The following is an 18,556-nucleotide window of genomic DNA, read 5'->3' as shown; positions in this document are numbered from 1 at the left end:
GGACAAAGTTGTGAACTTTTTAAAACCCTTTTGCATCAAACATTGGAAGGCAATAATGTTTTTCTTTGAGATTCATGTCTTTTACTTGCCATCATTACAATCTGTGGACATAGCCGATTTTAAGTTCGAAAGTGTTTTGAAAGAAAGATGTTAAATATCATGGATACTATTCTTTTCTATTGGCATCCAGGATCCGAGAATAAAAACCCGACTAATCTTAGAGTGTATAACCTCTCAGCAAGAAGTTTCTCACAAGTGCACATTGAATAATTTAAGGAAAAATTCTCCCAATGGGTTAAATCTCGTGGGCATTGGTGACGAAAGGGAAGCCCTTGGCCCTATAGACACCATTACTTTCTGGAAATTGGAAAGTCACCTTTATATACTAAGGTCGAGTGCAGGAAGTTATGACTTGAAATGTAAAACAGGATCCAGTTTTACATGCATTGGCTGATTTGGAAGCAAGGTGCATATAGCTCCTTTCACCAAAGCTGAGGGCACCTTCACCCCCCAAGCACAAGTCACATGTTTCCAACCAGCTGTAGTTCACCATTACCTCCCCACTGTCTACCATAACATCAACAGCACTCTTATAATTTTCCTGTGAATGCCACCACCACTGCTACATGTTGCCTAGACTAATCAAGTATACTACAGTGCCAACAAGCTCCATTTGCAGCACCACACTCCACTTTCATTGAATGTTCTCGGTTCATGTAAGAAATACCAGGATAGTTCTAATCGATTTTAGGAAGTAAAAAACATGGGTGCCATTGAACAAAAATTTAACCAAAACATTATTTGCAATTTGATATTGGGAGCTACTGTAAATTGGAAAATAATTACTGACCAGAGTGAATGATCTGTGATGCTTTTCATCTTTTTGAATAATATATATACCCAAAAGAAAAGGGACGAAGTACAAGATTTGCTAGGTGACAAAACCACCTGGACACAATAAAATTAAAATAATAGAAAGCTATCTATGCTAATGCGATATATCAGAAACCAATTCATCAACCAAAGAAGCCAATATTTGCTTCTCAATCTCCATACCTTCTTCGCATGCTTCCATGTCAAAGTCAAGCCATCTCCCAATCTGAATGCTCATGTCTTTGTCCACAAGCTCATCTACCATCAAGTCCTCCATGCTTTTCCAACCTAAAATCTCTTTATATAGTTCCTCTGCAATCCACATCTTCCTGCCTGACAGTGCCACTGAGTTGGCCAATGATTTGCTGCTGATTCCAGCAAGAATTGGCCCATACCTCAAGTCCAGGCATTCACTCACACAATCATATAGAACCTTTCGCCCAAGCTTGTAGTACTCTTCTCCATTTCTTTCTGATCCATTTCCCTGATTTTCCAACTGATCAAAGAGATTTGGAGCCAGAACCCTACCGGTCTGACCCAGTGCAAAATCTTCCAACATTAACTCAGCATTGTTGAGTATATCCCTCACATAGTCTAGTTCCCAGTTGCTTGATCCCATACAACCCATCAAACTGAATGTTCTACTTGCATGCTTTCTGCTCATATCCATTGTAGACACGGAACAGGCTGAGTCAGATAATTCAATCTCACCTCCCACTTGTAGAGATTCATTTGTAGAGTGCCAATTAGATGATTCTTGAGCTTGCTCCAGTAAATACTTTGTGCTCTCTGAAAAAAAAGTATCTGTCGTGGTTATAACATTCATTTGGTCAAAGGCAACAAAACATTGTTCTCAGAGTCATTTATATACTACCAAATTAAATTATTCATCATTTTCTCATACAACCTTACACAGTGAAAGTAATTTAAATCATGCAAAACTCCACTAACTGGTACATATTCTTCGATTACTTAAATTCTTTCCCCATTGAGTGACAACTTACATCCCTGAAACAATAGTTTTTATTTTCTTTCCTTGGACATCACTTCCTTACGCACAATAGGTTCCTGGCCTTTTTTTCTGACAGTTTTCAAGATTAGTTTTGAGAATAAGATTAATTCACATGACTGAATTATGCTCTGATCTCATATGTATCGTTATCATGTGTAGTGAAAGAAAAATAAGACTAAATTTACCAATGGTACTCTGGCTATTATCCGGGACACTTTCACTGACAAAAGAGTGTTCAAAACTTGAAGCAGGCCTGGGGTTTAGACAATCAAGTTCTTCTCCAGTTGCACTGTTGTTGCTGCAGCTGCTATGCACTTCCATCCATTCAGATCCCTGAAACCGTTGAAGAGAACATAAGAGCTTGCAACTAATATTTCAAGCATATGTTCAATGTACGAAAAATAATTTGAAATCATAGATGGAAAAAAATATAAAGGAAATTGAGAAAGGAAATCCCACTAAAATACGCTATGGAAATTTAAATATTGTTAGTTATGATTATGATTCACTTGTTGGCACGTATGGATAAAATTTAAGGGTGCCAATAGCTGACATTGGAACTTTGCAGTAAACTGTGACTTCCAGAGTATGAACTTATACTAGTAAGAGCAAGTGTCTGCACTTGCACATAAGATGGACATGAACTCCAAACACATTAATAAGCCCAACATCATGGTTGACCATTTAAACACAGACCCGAATTTTCTATGACATAATTAGTGGATATACTGGAGTTATGAGTTCTAGTGTAAAGGTATTTGACCAATTACCACCCATAACATTCAATCATATCGCTGAAGGACAAAGAGAACAATTAAGTTTACCGGGAAAGAAACTAGTTCTCAGAACCAGAAGAACCAACCACCACTTTTTACATGATCAACGGTTTTAAACATTAATGGATGTCACTGGAAATGCCAATTCCTCCACCTTTAATAATGACGCCACTTTTGCAGCAAACAACAGTTTACATCCATAGAACCACTTGATTGCTTCTTAGACCACAGGGAAGCAGATAAATTCCTTTAGTGGCTACAAAGGCAACTTGCTTGCAAATCTTGACAGATATGGGATCTTTATTAGCATTTAAACTTTTCAGAAGGTCACTAATAGCAGTACCATTTGAAATGAACTAGTTTTAGCTACAGGGAGAATTTTCTTTGCTAAATTTTGTTCTTCCAATAAAAGCAGTTCATGTCATTGACTGGTTGTTTCTAGTTGAGATAAACTATCATCTGAAATCCAAACACTAACAACTTAGCACCTGCAGATTTGATTTGTCCCATGATAATAGAAAACCAAGGGTGAAAATCTATGATAGCTACAACTGAATATGTAAGGGAAGGATACAGACCTGCCACTGCCGGTTCACATTCTGCACCATATCATCAAGTGAAGAGCCGTCTAAGTCATATAAACTATCTAATTTATGTCTAAGCAGATCAAATTGAAGCCTCTTATTCTCTTCCCTTGATTTGGAGCTCATGACACTGGGATCTGAATCCTGAAAACCTGATACCAAATCAGCAGAAGTCCCTTCTCTGATCAGGTTACAGTGTGATGAGTCAACTCTATGTCTCAACTCCTGCAGCTTTTGTTCCAAAAGAACACTCAAAGCATCACCACCAATTGCATTTAGCCCAGGAGAAGATAGTTTAAAATTGCTTAGAAGAGGCTGATCACTATCGGCAAAAGAATCATTACCGATGTGGTTATTTATTCCCATTACACAACTAGAGGAGTTTGTTTCAAGTCTGGATTTTCTCAAGGGAGACGTGAATGTAAATGAAATTACATCCATTCCTTGTTTCATGTTATCTGCACCCCAACTTGTGCATCCATCGATTGCGACATTACATTTTCTAGAACTTTCATCATTATTGAGCAATGACACATCAATGAGACTTTTTCGAAGACGAACTTCTCCACTTACAGGCATTTTCTTTAGGGGGACCTTCATCCTTGTGGATAACGGGAACTCCTTTCCAGTAGGTATTGCCACTGAGCTCAGCATTTTAGCCCCAGTTTCAGAGTTCACAACAACCTTATTTACAGTCTTATTTGGCCCAACAGAACCATTGGAGGACCGAGTCCTTGTTAGCTGATTAGAAACTGAGGTTTTTGAACTTGAGTTATCATTATTAGATAGAGAATTTTGCTTCTGGTTATTCTGCCGAAGCACATTGCTAGTCCTGTTCGCAAAAGTTCTCTTCTGTTCACTCCTTTGCATGCTTGGCAGGTTCTTGGAAGACTGGTTTGATTTCACATCATTCTTTTCCTTCTGGTTCATGAAAGTCCTGTTACTACTTGAAGTTGATCCATTTCTTTTCTCAACATTGACCTTAGCTTGTACTGCAAGGGAAACTAATTTTCCCTTATTCTTCACATTGCCAGAACCACTCTTTTTTAAATTTGTAAAAGATTTCCATTCAGATCCATTGCTGCTCCCATCATTAGAATGCCCACTCTTATACTTAACAGCACTGGGTCCCTTGAATCTTTCTGGTCTGGATGTTCTATGTCCAGCTTCCAACTTCTGTTTCAAATCCCTGATCCTCAGAGGAACTGATGAGGACCCTAGGGATGATGCTTTATTCTTGGTAGATGCCTGAGGGTTTGCGTCAATTATCTTAGCAGCTGCTTCCATTATGTACGCCACATTCTTGGTTGGGATAAACCCAGGACTCTTGATAGGAGACAACAATCTATGATGCGTAATTGGAATTGATTTAGCTAATTTTGGAGGCAACGTCTCTGATTGAAATCTCTCAAAAGGGCGGTTCTGGTGCTTCTGTGCCCTTGCCCCTATAGTATTCCAAGAAGATTTCTCCAGCTTATTGGGCACGTTCATGAAATCCACGAGGTGATAATCACTCCCCAAATTAGGATTGCTCCTGTCATAAAAGGATGGTCTATAAGAGCAGGAGTCCAAAGATGGGGTTGAGCAGGGCTCAGTGACATTTGAAGCTGGCAACGTATCCAAACCCATGAGTCGGGCAACTACTCCAGGGGCTCTAGCCCCACCTCCCTCATCATCAGTCACTGATGAAGCACAGTTATAATCACCACTTCCTTTATTACTTGAACTTGCTTCATTATCATCAACCTCTACCTGGAATTATGACCATAGCAGACAAAACGATTACAATTTTATTTGTTGCATTCCTTTAGAAAACAATAAGGGGAAAACAGTTGGGAGAGAGAAGTTTCCTACCCTATTGAACCATGACTTCGACACATTCTCTGCATTTTCTTCTCCCCGCTTCAGTCCTTCTACATTCAGATGGAAGGAACACTTAAGAATAGATGAGTAAAGATCATACTCGACCAGAAAGAAAGTCATGAGCATAAAAAGAGAGAATCAGCAAAAATGTAGGGCACAAACATCGATATGATAAGCATGATCATAGACTAAAATAATAAATTTTGTTATAGAAGGAAAATAACTTGGAGAATAGAATCATACCAGGTAATTCGGAATTGTTAGAGAACAGCTTCTTCCGAGATCTACCATTCCAATCAAACAAGTTAAGGAAGCCTCCCTTCGAGCGTCTTTTCTCAACTTCCATCCTCTTTGACTATAAAAGAAAACCACTTCATCCACAAAACCCAAAGAACATACCAAAAACGATGGGAAATCTTATCATGGCTCGATTCATCTATGTGCAAAGGAGTTTAAATAGCAAAATGCAAATGAGCAGTTCGGACAAAAGGTTAAGTTATTCAAGAAATCAGCCCAAAATATTTTCCACATTGCTCATTTAGACAGGTGTCTTCCACAAGACCCTTACTTTTCTGTAGTGTGTTTGTGTTTGTGCGTGTGCGTGCGTGCGTGCGTGCGTGCGTGTGTGTGAGAGAGAGAGAGAGAGAGAGAGAGAGTTTCTCTATCCCGCAAAGATACATAATTAATACATAATTAAGTAAGCACAAGACCTTGAGCGTCTGTGTCGGGGTTTCATAGTTTCATTCAAATGGATATCCATAAAATGGAACAAAAAAAAAAAAAAACTTTGAGTGGTTCCAATCAATGCCTCACCTACAATATTTCATCAGCAAAAGCCCATTTCCCAGACTTCAATCTCCAACTCCTTTTGCAGGAAAAGCAAATCATTCAAATCCCTTGCTCTCGGAATCAACAAGCACAATGTAGATGCATAAAAGCAACTTCATTCAAATGGGTACCCTTCAAAATAAGCAACAAAAACGAAACACGACTGTTTCTGTGAGGCTCAGCTGAACATGAACCAAACAGGAAGAAAATCTGGATGTATGCGCACACTGCACACAGAGAGGAAGATCGGTTTCGGGTAAACAAAGAGTCTAAGAGGGTTAGAAAAGAAAAAAGAACCCAAAAGATTTTGGAAGGGCTAAAAAAATGCTTGGTTGTATGAGGCTTTAGCTAACCCAAATATTAAAAATTCAATATTTATTTTTTATCCCAAGCATTAAATATTTACAGAGGAAGAGCAGTCTCTCTCTCTCTCGAACAAAGTCCACTCGAGTGCCAATACTTTTCTTACCCTCCTCCCCACGTATCGTTCAAAGTTGGGTTGGGGCCCTTCAAGACATCATCAATGGTCGGTGCATCTGGGGAACCTGAAGGGTTCAAATCTTCAAAATTCAAATTGGGAGTGAGTGTTTAACTCAAGACTGGTTTGGATTAGGATAAATTAAAATGGGTTGAAATAATTTGTAAATAATATAATAAAAGTTGAATTATTTATTATATTTTATGTAAAAATTTAAAAAAATTATTTTGAGATTTAAAAAAATTTGAATTATTTATTATATTTTATATAAGAATTTAAGAAAATTGTAATAATGAAATGAAATGAATTGAGATAAGTTGAGATAGATTACGAATATAAACAAGGCCTAATCATTGTTTTTGTTTTTGTTTTTGCTAGAATCCTTGTTTTTATTAAATCTACCAGAAATCAATGGAATGTCTCTCTTTTCATTGTGCCTACGAGAAGTAGGAGAGAGATTACTGTCACTCATGGTAATAATTTGACTCGTTTATTTTTATAATCATTCTCATATCAATTTTATTTAATTATTATAAATTTTTTAAATTTTTACATAAAATAAAATAAATAATTTAAATTTTAAAATTTTAAAATAAAATTAATATTAAAAAATATATTTTAACAATATTTTATTCAATTTTCAACTTTTATCTCAACTAATCTCATCTCTTCTCCTTTGAAAAACAAACAAGACTTTAGAGTGCCTAGATTTTTAAACATGATATTTTTCTATCACTAACAACAAAAAATACATAAAAAAATAAAAAGAGGTATGTATGGTAAAAATAATATTATATAGTATTTATCGATATAATCTTTTTAAAATTATTAGTAATTTATATAACATTGGCCATTTAACACATAACCAGATCATGTCACGCAATAAAAATAAAATGTTTATTTCAAAAACTACATAAATTATATGTAGCTTTGTCGAAATAAGTAAACATCATTCCAAATATACGATAATATGGTAAAATGGGAGTTTCCATCTCGAATCTATGGCTTTATTTATGCCTTTAAAAAGCCAATTAGCTAAATAAATCTTGAGATTATAGGTATCAATATAAAATGTCACATTTCAGTTCATGAATGATATACAAAAAATAAAACAATCAATCAAATGCCTTTTCCTTCTCCTTCTTTCCCCTTCTATATACTCAAATCTTCAATTACTTCGATTCGATTAATACTCAATCAATTTTGTTGTCAGTTCTAAAAAATTGTGTCAAGACTATTAATATTAATAATAAAAAATGATTTATATAAATTCTAAATAGACAAATCACGCACAATTCATGAGTATTACTCATGTCGCGGGTGTATTTTTATATTGAAGTCTTCTAATTTAACAGTTGCCAAACACCAGGAAAACAACCCAGCACCGATGAATTGACCCCTCAGCTCAATCTGTTACGTTAGAAGGTGACACAAACAACAATCAATATCGAAAAACTATAAGACGCATGCAATGTCTTCATGAAACCAAGGCTGCCCTGCCCCTCCTCCATTATTTCTGTCTTTGAAACCATGGCGTTTTGCCTATTCACACGGCTCCATTTCCGGCCCCATCAGAGCTGCTCATTGCCCACACAAATCCAGCAATTCCTCGAGACCGGCCGATGCAGATTGGGTTTACATTCTTAAAGCTTGCCTCTATTATTGAAGAAGCCATTTTTGTCACTCAAGTTTTTTCATTATAATCGTTGAATCACAAGGAAGCTGCCAAATAGCTTCAATTAATTGTAGCAAAGGACAGATAATATCATCTTTTATGCATTTCCGGTTCCTTCAAAACATGAACGAAAACTTCAGAAAATATATTTGAGATAAAAGAGAGATATCTCTATCCGTTTGGATACAAATATTACCTCATTTCATCCCATCTCACTATCCAAATTGGCTATCAATTTTCACAAGAGAATGATTCCATAAAAGGACTTGTTGTAAATCAATCGGGTCTTTTACATCTAAGGAATAGTCATTTTTCTTTCCAAAACAGGCGTTGGAGGACCACCATTTCAGATACACTTCCCATGATCTCACCGAGTTTTTTAAGAAAGAAAACAAGACTTCCAAAATGCTGTTCAAGGAAACAACTACAAGAGAAAAGAAATGCAAGAATATGGTGAGAATTGAGTGAGGTTTTAGATTTTGTGCTGTTTATTTACAAAGTGATTACTTGAATGGGGCAGTTTTAGAGCACTAATAGTGGGCTAGCTAAAATCAAATTTTAGCAAAAGAATAATTAAAGTTTAAAATAAAGTGTAGTAATGGGCTAGCTAAATATACAATAATTTTAGCTTTGGATGAATGGGCTGGCTAAATTTATTGAGTCAAATGAGACTAGTCAAATATTACTTTTGACTAAAATATTCATTCCCGCTTATCTCTCCCGTGCAGTAGAAGAAAAATATTCACTCCCGCTGCTTTTTTGGATAATTATTTTACTTCAGTATATATGGACTCTAAACAGTTCTGTAATTCTTACAATAAGATTTGTTGAGCCTGTTATTTGATGTTGTTAAAAAGTGGCTAGCTAAATTTATAAAAATAGATTTCTTAATCAAATTTTGATTAAAATTTATTGAGCCCACTACTACTCTAAAAAGTCATAGCCCAAAGTAAGAGAACAAATATGCAAAAAGAAGAACAAATTGCATGGTGGCTGCTAAGTTTTTCCATGTGCACTTCCTCAGAATATTCCCCTGAGGTAACTTGCAGATGTTAGATCCATATAAATTAATGTTCCGCCAATCTTTGTTGACTATACAGCAGTCTGGCAATATGACAAACCAAATGAAAAATAAATGGTTGGCAGAGGAATGCCAAAGGACCAAAGGTCAAATGCATACACAAATATCGATGTGTCATGAGGAGGAGTTAAAATAAATAAATAAAATATAAAAGAGGAAAGGAGATGGATTAATGGCGGTTCAAGTACTGGTACTAAACTACAAAGGGTGGTAGATGGGTGGAAGATTGGATAAGGTGCAGCACCCAATTGTTGCTTTGGTCGATCGAGAGAGCCAATTCATCAACAATCTGACACAATTATTACATCTCTGAAGATGAATGAATATGCAATGATCCAAATGCCATTCTTATTTATTGAAAAGCCAGTAGAGAAGAGTGGTGGATTTTTAAAAACTTCAACCTGTGACTCCTCCTTAACCAAGCCGCTGAATTACTTGCAAAAAACTGTGCAAAAGGGTCTATTTACTTTGCAAAACTGTGCAAAAACTGTGCAAAATGATCCAAGTACTTGACACAATTTTTTTTTTTTTTTTTTTTTTTTTTTACAATTTTGGTTTGGATTCATGTATCTTCAAGATTTTGGATGGTAACCACGGTATTCATACACAATAAGTGAATGTGTATTCATAAAATTGGAAACCATCATTTTCTTTTTTAAAAAAAAAAAAAAGTGCAACTACTCACAAGCTTAATAGATCTTCACCACACCCAAAAGAACAAAGACAAAAACCAATGGCTAGCCTTTTGCAACGTATGCCAATACCAGACATTGGTTTCTCCAATATTTGATGAACTCAAACACGAATTCCCAAGACAAAAGTAGTAGTCAATATATTATGAATTCAAATGCAGGGATAGAATCCGATAGTCCCTCATCTTTTTGGGCTTAAATCAGACTCCCATGCAAACACCCCCAGAGTACTTTCCTTCACACGCACACAACTCTCACACTGCAAACACCCAAAGCTACAGACTCAAAAAGATATAACTGCCGGATTGGGTTTGGGTTTTTACTTTTCACTTGACAAAGAGGAGGGTGGCTTTGGTTCCTCCACCAATCAACCATTGTCTCCATTAAGGAGGAATTGGAAGGATAAAGGGGACGGAATTTATATGGTAAAACACAATTGTTTTACCCTTCCGTTACGGGCATTAAAATGGGCAGCTAAATCAGGCCGAGCATGAAACAACCCCTGATTGAAATTTGTGGGATGTCACGAAGATTGACTCGTGGCACACCTCACTAGCAAATAATGATAAGCATGCAGGTGCTCAGGAGTTCTTGAGACAGTTATCACAAGGATTAGAACCATATTTGCAGGCTTTTTTATCAAAAGACTCTCCAAAGTGTTTGAGTAAGGCTTGTCTCCGACATTCAGCCTGCAAAATTTCGAAACATATTAAGAATAAAGCAAAGAGTTTATCAATAAACTCAACTCTGAAATAAGAAGGCTGATATTTTTTGGGGTGGGTTCAATGGAGAATGTGAAGTTGCCAACCTTGAGTTCACAATACTGTTGCATTTTCTGAGCTTGAGCCATTGCTCTCTTAAAGCTTTCTTTTTTGTATCCTTGCCCGTTCCGCAACATACATACAACCCGACTAAAATCCTTCTTCTGGTATAGAGCAATGCATGTTGCTGGTAAATTATCTCTTCCAGCCCTTCCGGATTCTTGATAATAGCTTTCAATTGATTTGGACAATGTATTGTGGATGACATATCGCTGAACATTAAAAGGGAAAGAAAAAGAACACACATTACTCAAGTATTTTTACCAGTAAATTGGACTGAAAAACAACCATGCTGCAAGCATGATACTGACATTGAATGGTGAAACACCTGAGTTTAAAGCTATTATACTCTCTAGAGTATCTTAATCCTAAATAATTTGAGCTGTGCCTGATGTTCAACTAGTGCAACATTACTCTTACGCCATCCACAGTTTTTGGTGTGATACATCTTTGACAAAGCCAGCTGCTGAGTTTGATGCTTTACTAATATATATCAACCGCGTCACATTTCAAGTCAGTTAGTAGTCATCTATAGCTATCCAATATATGCAGCTCTTCAGATCAGCTTTAATTCTCCACCAAATAAACTGATAGTCCTTGGGCTGGATAGGTAGAGATGATCAACTTAAAGTTGGCTTACATGATGTACAGATTAGCATAAGCATTAATTCACAATTGGCTGGAGAAATGGTGAAATCCAAACACACAGTTATGGACTGTTGTAAGAATCCCCAAAAAAATATTTGAACACGAAGCAAAAGCAAATCTCTCCTCTAATAACTTAATAATATTCTTTGATCACAGGTTTAAGTGTTAACCTATATATTTAAAATGTTTTACATAAGTGGCCAATGCCAGCAACATACCATAATGGCCATTGTATAAAGTTTGACGGCTGTAGTCATTTGCAATCACCACAGAAAGCATTTAGTTTCAGCAATAGAGACATCATTACTGTGATTAATCATACAATCACACATGACCACAGCATTATTTGAAAATCCAACAAAGAAGCATAAAAAAGAAGCAACTGAATTTATCTGGACTTACAACATCTGGTTTGTCTATTCCCATTCCAAAAGCAATAGTTGCACAAACAATATGGATCTCTCCCATGTGCCACTTCTTTTGAACAGAAACTCTCTGGCGAGCAACCAAACCAGCATGGTAATATTCTGTCTTAAAATGACATTTCTCCCTCAAAAACTTTGAAACCTCAACACATTCACTTTTTGAAAGGCAGTATACAATTCCACACTGATTCTTGAAGCGATCCATTAGTAGCTGCCCAAGCTGCTTCAGTGGCTCCTTGGTCTTTCCAACAACTTCATACTTCAAGTTGGGTCTATCAAAGCTTCTTTCAAGAACCAGAGCGCGAGGGATTCTTAAAGCTTTTATTATGTCCTGCATAGCATCCATTTCAGACGAGGGAAACATATAATGTTTTTCATAGTAAGGTACAGATAGATAAGTCCATCGTTGTTCATATTACCTTGCGAACTGAATGGGTTGCCGTGGCGGTCAATGCCATAACTGGAACATCTGGGAAATTCTGCTTAAGACATCCTAATCCACGGTAATCTGGACGAAAATCATGTCCCCATTGGCTGGGAAGAATAAGTAATAAAATTAGAACAAAAACAAATTAATAAGATTCTCTTGTTTCAGTTACGTGAAAGAAGTTGCATTGCTTGACATACATCGTTGAGGAGATCTGGAACCTAGTTATTCCTCCCCTTTTTTTGGGAGGGGGGGGGGGTGTAATCCAGTTTTTTCCCCATAAAGGTAAACATAACTTCTCCAGTGACAGCATGTCTGTAGTGTGTAAAAGACCAGAGGTAATAAACCAGCAGACATTAAAATGGTGCTTGATGGATTACAAGGTGGTTATGTCGGTAAACTTGGTTAGAGAGACTATTGAGATTGGTAATGGTGATTGAAGGACTGAAGGTAGCTTGGTTATCTCGGGAGGCAAAAGGAGGCCGTAAAATATTAAAATGGGGTAACACGTGTCAACCATCGAAGGGTACATATGTGGTTGTGAGGTTAATTGCACCTCTATTTCAGAGATTGCATACATCAGTATTGCAATTACATATGGCAATCATCGGTGCATGGCTTTCTCAAGTTAAATTTGTGCCGGTTTAAGTAAAAAATTTAAATATATATATTATTTATGGGATTCTGTTCTTTTTCTTTCCTTTTATCCCTAAAAAGGGTATTACTTGACCACTTTATATGTGATTTTATGGTTAAATTATCTTTCAAACTTATGAAAGTATGGATCTGAATTTTCCAACACATAATTCAGCTTTAACAGATATTATCAATATCAATAATTCCTACATTACAGACTTATCAAAAATAATAATTCCAACAGTACTCGGTATATAAAATGGCAAAGAAATTATTCTTTCATTTGCTTGGTAGATTTGAACCAAAAATCCTCCCATTCCCACAGCCTTTATCACCTAAGGCCTGAGTCAAGGGCACACTCATACACTCTTGAATTCTCATATCGTACAAGTGCTAAATACAATCAAAACAAAGCCTCCATGTGCCCACCTTTTGGATGATGCATCAATGAAGAGTAATCGAATAAAATCCTCAACCAATTATGATGGCCAAAGGTTAAAATTGTGTAGTTTGGTGTGGCCGTGGAAAGGTAGGGGACAGGTTCCTTCAGAAGGTGGACTGCATCCCCATGCTATGATTCTCATGTATTCCAGTACCACTTATAGCCATCGATATGAATCAATAAATCAGAAAACAGAAAAGAAAATAGCATACCTGACGCAGTGTGCTTCGTCAACAACAAAACCCGCCAGTTTTCCCTGTAATTTATGCTGGGGTCAACTACATGCAACATTTATTTTCAAAACTCTCTAGTAGTAAACAGGTTTGAGGAATTCAGTTGGAAACCTGAGATTTTCACCTTCCAATGCAGGCCTTTTAGAATCTCAAGAAATGATGAGTTCCCAGCAATTCTTTCAGGAGTTACATACAAGAGCTTGCATGATGGCTCATCTTTCCTAGAAATAAGAAAACAAAACGTGGATGAGAAAATCAATTGGAAGAATTTTGTAGAAAGAAAGGGAAGATTGAAATATTGAAAAGGCAACCTATTGTCGCTTATGGTACGTAGAAAACTCCTTTTGAAGATTTTAGGGCAAAAGATAAATATACTTCTCTTAGCAGATATGAGTTCAAAAACGAACTGAACCTTGCCTTAGTTCTTGGATGACGGCTGTTGCTTGGGAAGCAGTTTGTTGAGAATTCAAAAAAGTTGCAGGTATTCCAAACTTGAGGTTCAGAGTGATAATTTGATCCTGGATGAGGGAAAGTAGGGGAGATACAACTACCGTAACACCTGGTTGCAGAGTTGCTGGAAGCTGTACAAAACATGGAGTCATACAATGTAAACAGTAAGTCAACAGCATCTCACATTTAACTACTCAAATAAAGGTCAGGCATTCATATTGCTTGATGTCTAAGGCCCCGTTTGGATACAGAAATGGTTTCATCTTATCATTACAACTTTCCCAAACTCCCACACAAAATATAATAAACAATTCAATTTTTTCAAATCCCAAAACAATAATAATATTAAAAAATAATATTCTAACAATATTTTATTCAACTTTAAACTTTCATCTAAAACCATCTCATCTCATCTCACTATCCAAATGGGGCCTAAAGGTGATAGCCATGTGATAATATGTTAAATTGAGTAGTAGCAAGGTTTATTTGGCCCATGTAAATCTAAATAAAAATCAACTCGACTTGGAAAAATAAATTTAATAAATTATATGGCAACGACAATGGCTCCTGGTTTTCTGCAATGCTATCCTCTCCATGGTATATCATGGACCATACAGGTCTTAAAAAATATAAAGGGAACATTCAACAATAAATCGACAACATACATTGTAACACAAATTATAGAGACAAGTTTCAAGTTTCTTGCACCAATACTACCGACAGGCTTCCCATATGCATCTTGAAGCCACATCAAAAGGGGAAGTATTATGTTAGAGATGTGGCTAATATTCTACTTTAGCCTGCACAGTTTTTAAGAGGACTACTAACAGGATTAAGGGAATTTTCCTGCACAATTCATATCTTAAAGAGAACATACAGGTAAGATAATTTAAGAGAACTTACAGGTAAGATAATCTATAAAAATAAGGAAGAGAACATGACCTGATAACATAGACTTTTACCACCTCCAGTAGGCATAAGAATAAAGCAGTCTTGCTTTGCTACAGCTGCTTTACAAGCCTGATGTTGCAATGGCCGGAATGCCCTGTTACCAAATATCACGACATTTGCCAATTCAAAATCATCCAAAGACTCTAATTCTTCATAACTCAGAGTCTCATGTTCCAATGTTTGGGAGCACCGTCTTTTATAGGAAATTGATGTAACTGGACTTTGAATGATGCTGCTCCTACAATCCTTCAACAAAGACTGAATACTTCAGTGTCTGAAAGGCCAAAACTGTTTTGCTTACATTGTAAGCTTACAATCAGAAAGAGGGGTGTTTGTCTTGTCTGTATTCATTTTAACTGAGAATAAAAACGTTGTTACAAACTAACTACAACATGCAATCATTTACAATCACACACATAGATAAGTTTATGACAGCCATGCTTTAACATGTTCCCTTGACAACTTAGCAGCAATCAATGATAGCCAAAAATATTGCTATTAACAATAATGACCAAAACAGCTATGATGCAACTGTAGCAGTTGCACAAAAATTGAGCTCATCACAGTGTAGTAAACAGAAGATGAGAAGAAACTTTTGTTGGCTTAATATCATACCACGGATTTTGAATGACGTTTACTCGACCCTTGCATGAAGACAGGACTGCTCCAATCAGTAGAAGAAGGGGTAGCTTTGACACCCTTGTTCTTTGGAGTTTTTAAGTCTTCACCATCACTAGAAGAATCCAAATCCATAAAACTTGAATGCTTCTGAGGTTTGGGTGAATCCTCTATAACATTGATATAGCTTCTTCCACCTTCATCATTATCTGCTTCATATCTGTTGCAAACATCTATGTCAAACATATCCTTTAAGGTTCCACAAGCTTCTGACTCAATGGCTTGTAAATCATCCCATTCTTCAGTGTCTTGCATTGATTCAGCTAATGCCGTGAGAAAATCATCACCACAGTGCTCCACAGTGATAAAATCCTGGCCATCCTCTCCTAAAAAATATTTTTTTTGTTTAAGGAAAAAATAAATGACGATGGAGAAATCAATACCTACAGCTGAATAGAGGACCAAATGCACTGGTCACAGCTACTTTAAGAGAGAAATTCAACCCAAATGATGTTTTATTATCAGCCTGTGCAAAACAACAGCTTAATAAACCGGTATATTTTATCATTATTTTTTCACAACTTTTTTACTACTATTCACAAATCATCTGAGATCACCTCACTACCCAAACATAGCCTTAGTCCTGATTTGGATAGATAGATGCTTCCATGATGAGTTTCATCTCATCCCATCTCATCTCAATATCCAAACACTACAAACACAAACACTTTTTAATTTCAAATCTTCAATTTTTTCATCTAATCATTAACTAATTGTTAAAACTTTCTCAAACTTCCAAACAAAACACAAAAAACAATTCAAAATTTTCAAATCCCAAAACAAAAATTATATTCTAACAATATTTTAACTTGATAATCTTTTTATTCAAATTTTTCTCTCATTTTCCAAAACCCCATAAAATATTTTAACTCAAACTATTTTTAACTCATCTCATCTTAACTCAAATATCTCATTCCTATTCACAAATTATTTCAACTAATCTCATCTCAACTCACCATCCAAACCAGCGCTTATTCCTCGTAGAATCCAAAATCGTAACCCTTAAACAGGCAAAAACATCCACATATCTAAGAATTAAATCAATACCCTAAACGCGTTTCATTATTTAATGAAATTACATGCACAGATTTGTATGTGGAAAAAAACAAGACTGTTTTAGGGTTTAAGATTTTTGGCGAAGCAATGAGGTACCATAGAGCTGAACCAAACGATCCAAGCACTTCTCTGCCGCCTCTTCATCGAAGCCGAACTCGAGGGCTAAGCTTAGCAAGCGAGCTTTCTCCAATTCCAGATCGTGGTCGTCCATTTCTGTGGCTTCGATCAAATTGAACTCTAGTCTCCCGCGCTAAATTGCTTTGAAAAACCAGGTCGGAGAAGCTTGTTTATATAGAGGAAGAAAAGTCTCTGCAACGAAGTCGTTTTGTGCTGGCTATTCATGTTGGTGAAATTTGGGACACTCTCATGCTCAATATATACTTGCTCGGTTTATGATTGGTATTTAGCTTTGACACCTAAGTAGTGTCTGTTGATCATTTTACTTGTATTAGGATCTTCTAGAAGACAATATGAAATGAACTAATTTTTTTTTATGAGAACGACAGTCTCAAAATTAAAGAAAAATTCTATTTATAAGTCAGTGTAGATAATACACTTAGTAAAATACTTGCATAATATGATTTGATTTTGAAAATAAATATTAAAATTTGAATATTACAACTCAAATCTTATCATGTAAGTAACGTGAATGGTATTATATTTTACGCACTTGCAAATAATATAGATATTCGAAAGTTGGTGAGGACAAACCAAACCAATTTGAACTCCTGATTAAGGAGGACACATTGATTAGGGAGATTTGAGTATATAGATTTCTTATAATTGGAGTTTAACCCATCCAGATAGAGAGGCCTAGGAGGTTCTTTATTTCTTTTAAAGAGCTCATTTTCATATACGCCATCGATGACATGAAACTTAAAACATTTTGGTACGTAGCAATTAAGTTAATTAACATTTTTTTTTATATAACATTGAGGGAGATGAAAAGAATATATATGGATGGCCATTTTAACCACCATTATCTCGCAGTTTAACAAACGAAAAAAAATCTATTCATTATATTTTTTTTTTCATCATTCTCTCATCATCTCATGATGTGTCATTAGATAATAAGTTCACAAGTGAAATATAATAAATAGTTTTCAATCATCTAATACCACATCATAGGATGATAAGAAGATTATGAATATCATTACTCTTATCAAACGCCATCTATCTAAAATGGAGGCGAGAGTAACATGGGAATTAAACTGATTGGCATCCTAAGAAAAAAGGCAACATTAATCATACAAAACATACGAAATCTTTTGATATCTAAAGAGAGGATTAATCATACAAAACAAAGCAAATTAATCAGATTTACCATTAAATATATGTGATATGTACACATTATGAATGTTCCCCATATGTATAATTAGTTTGTGTTCTAATTAGAAAAGAACACAAAGCAAAAGGATAGCACCGGTAAGAGAGAGAGCTTTTGTTAGAAATACACATACTCCCCCTCTTGTTCTTTTCTTTCTCTCTCTTATTTTGCTTGTCTCACTATTTCTCATAACCGGCGTACCATCACGATGCACTTGTTCTTGAGCCAATGCATCCCTTTTTTTAGAGATATCTTCATTTTCCCTTCAACGCTGTAAAACTTATATTTCGCAACTCTCCTTCTCCTCTTCATCTCAGGGTCATTCCACCATTTTTTGGAGGTCTTTGTGGCCTTGGCGGTATTGTGTTTTCTAGGTGAAAAAGTATATTCGAATGAATAAGGACGAGACCGACCACCTACAAAGATCTGGTTTTCTGCTAAGGCCTTTACGCTAACGATTTCAAGGTTCCGGTCAACTCTATAGGAGTGGTACCCAAGCTCCTCCATCCCACCCTCCCCCGGTCTTCCTTCCTTGGCCAAAAATAGAAAATAATCAAAAAGGGAGGGTGGGTTTTTTCTACTGAGGAGAGAGTAGAATAT

General features: G+C 36.0%; 2 protein-coding genes across 4 annotated transcripts; both read right to left on the bottom strand.

The window, feature by feature from the left end:
- Window positions 1-784: 784 nt before the first annotated feature.
- LOC108991019 lies at window positions 785-6,287 on the bottom strand. 3 transcript variants are annotated; one of them, XM_018965163.2, is made up of 6 exons: window positions 5,926-6,287; window positions 5,352-5,463; window positions 5,100-5,158; window positions 3,240-4,997; window positions 2,071-2,218; window positions 785-1,662 (listed from the first exon to the last, which is right to left on the bottom strand). In XM_018965163.2, exons 2-6 carry the CDS (start codon window positions 5,452-5,454, stop codon window positions 989-991), a joined length of 2,742 nt encoding a protein of 913 aa, XP_018820708.1. In that variant the 5' UTR covers window positions 5,455-5,463; window positions 5,926-6,287; the 3' UTR covers window positions 785-988. The 3 variants fall into 3 exon arrangements, with proteins under 3 accessions (XP_018820708.1, XP_018820706.1, XP_035538680.1); XM_018965161.2 differs by having other exon boundaries at window positions 5,922-6,286; XM_035682787.1 differs by lacking the exon at window positions 5,926-6,287 and having other exon boundaries at window positions 5,352-5,611.
- Window positions 6,288-9,935: 3,648 nt separating this feature from the next.
- LOC108991014 (ATP-dependent DNA helicase Q-like 1) lies at window positions 9,936-16,953 on the bottom strand. The gene is made up of 10 exons (XM_018965155.2): window positions 16,726-16,953; window positions 15,511-15,899; window positions 14,887-15,141; window positions 13,912-14,075; window positions 13,619-13,715; window positions 13,474-13,517; window positions 12,176-12,290; window positions 11,734-12,087; window positions 10,671-10,895; window positions 9,936-10,551 (listed from the first exon to the last, which is right to left on the bottom strand). The coding sequence occupies exons 1-10, from the start codon at window positions 16,838-16,840 to the stop codon at window positions 10,444-10,446; spliced, it is 1,866 nt and encodes a 621-aa protein (XP_018820700.1). The 5' UTR covers window positions 16,841-16,953; the 3' UTR covers window positions 9,936-10,443.
- Window positions 16,954-18,556: the final 1,603 nt, after the last annotated feature.

The sequence above is a fragment of the Juglans regia genome, chromosome 11, assembly GCF_001411555.2.
Source record: "Juglans regia cultivar Chandler chromosome 11, Walnut 2.0, whole genome shotgun sequence".
In the NCBI taxonomy this organism is placed as follows: Eukaryota; Viridiplantae; Streptophyta; class Magnoliopsida; order Fagales; family Juglandaceae; genus Juglans; species Juglans regia.
This window is presented reverse-complemented; position numbering and strand designations above follow the sequence as displayed.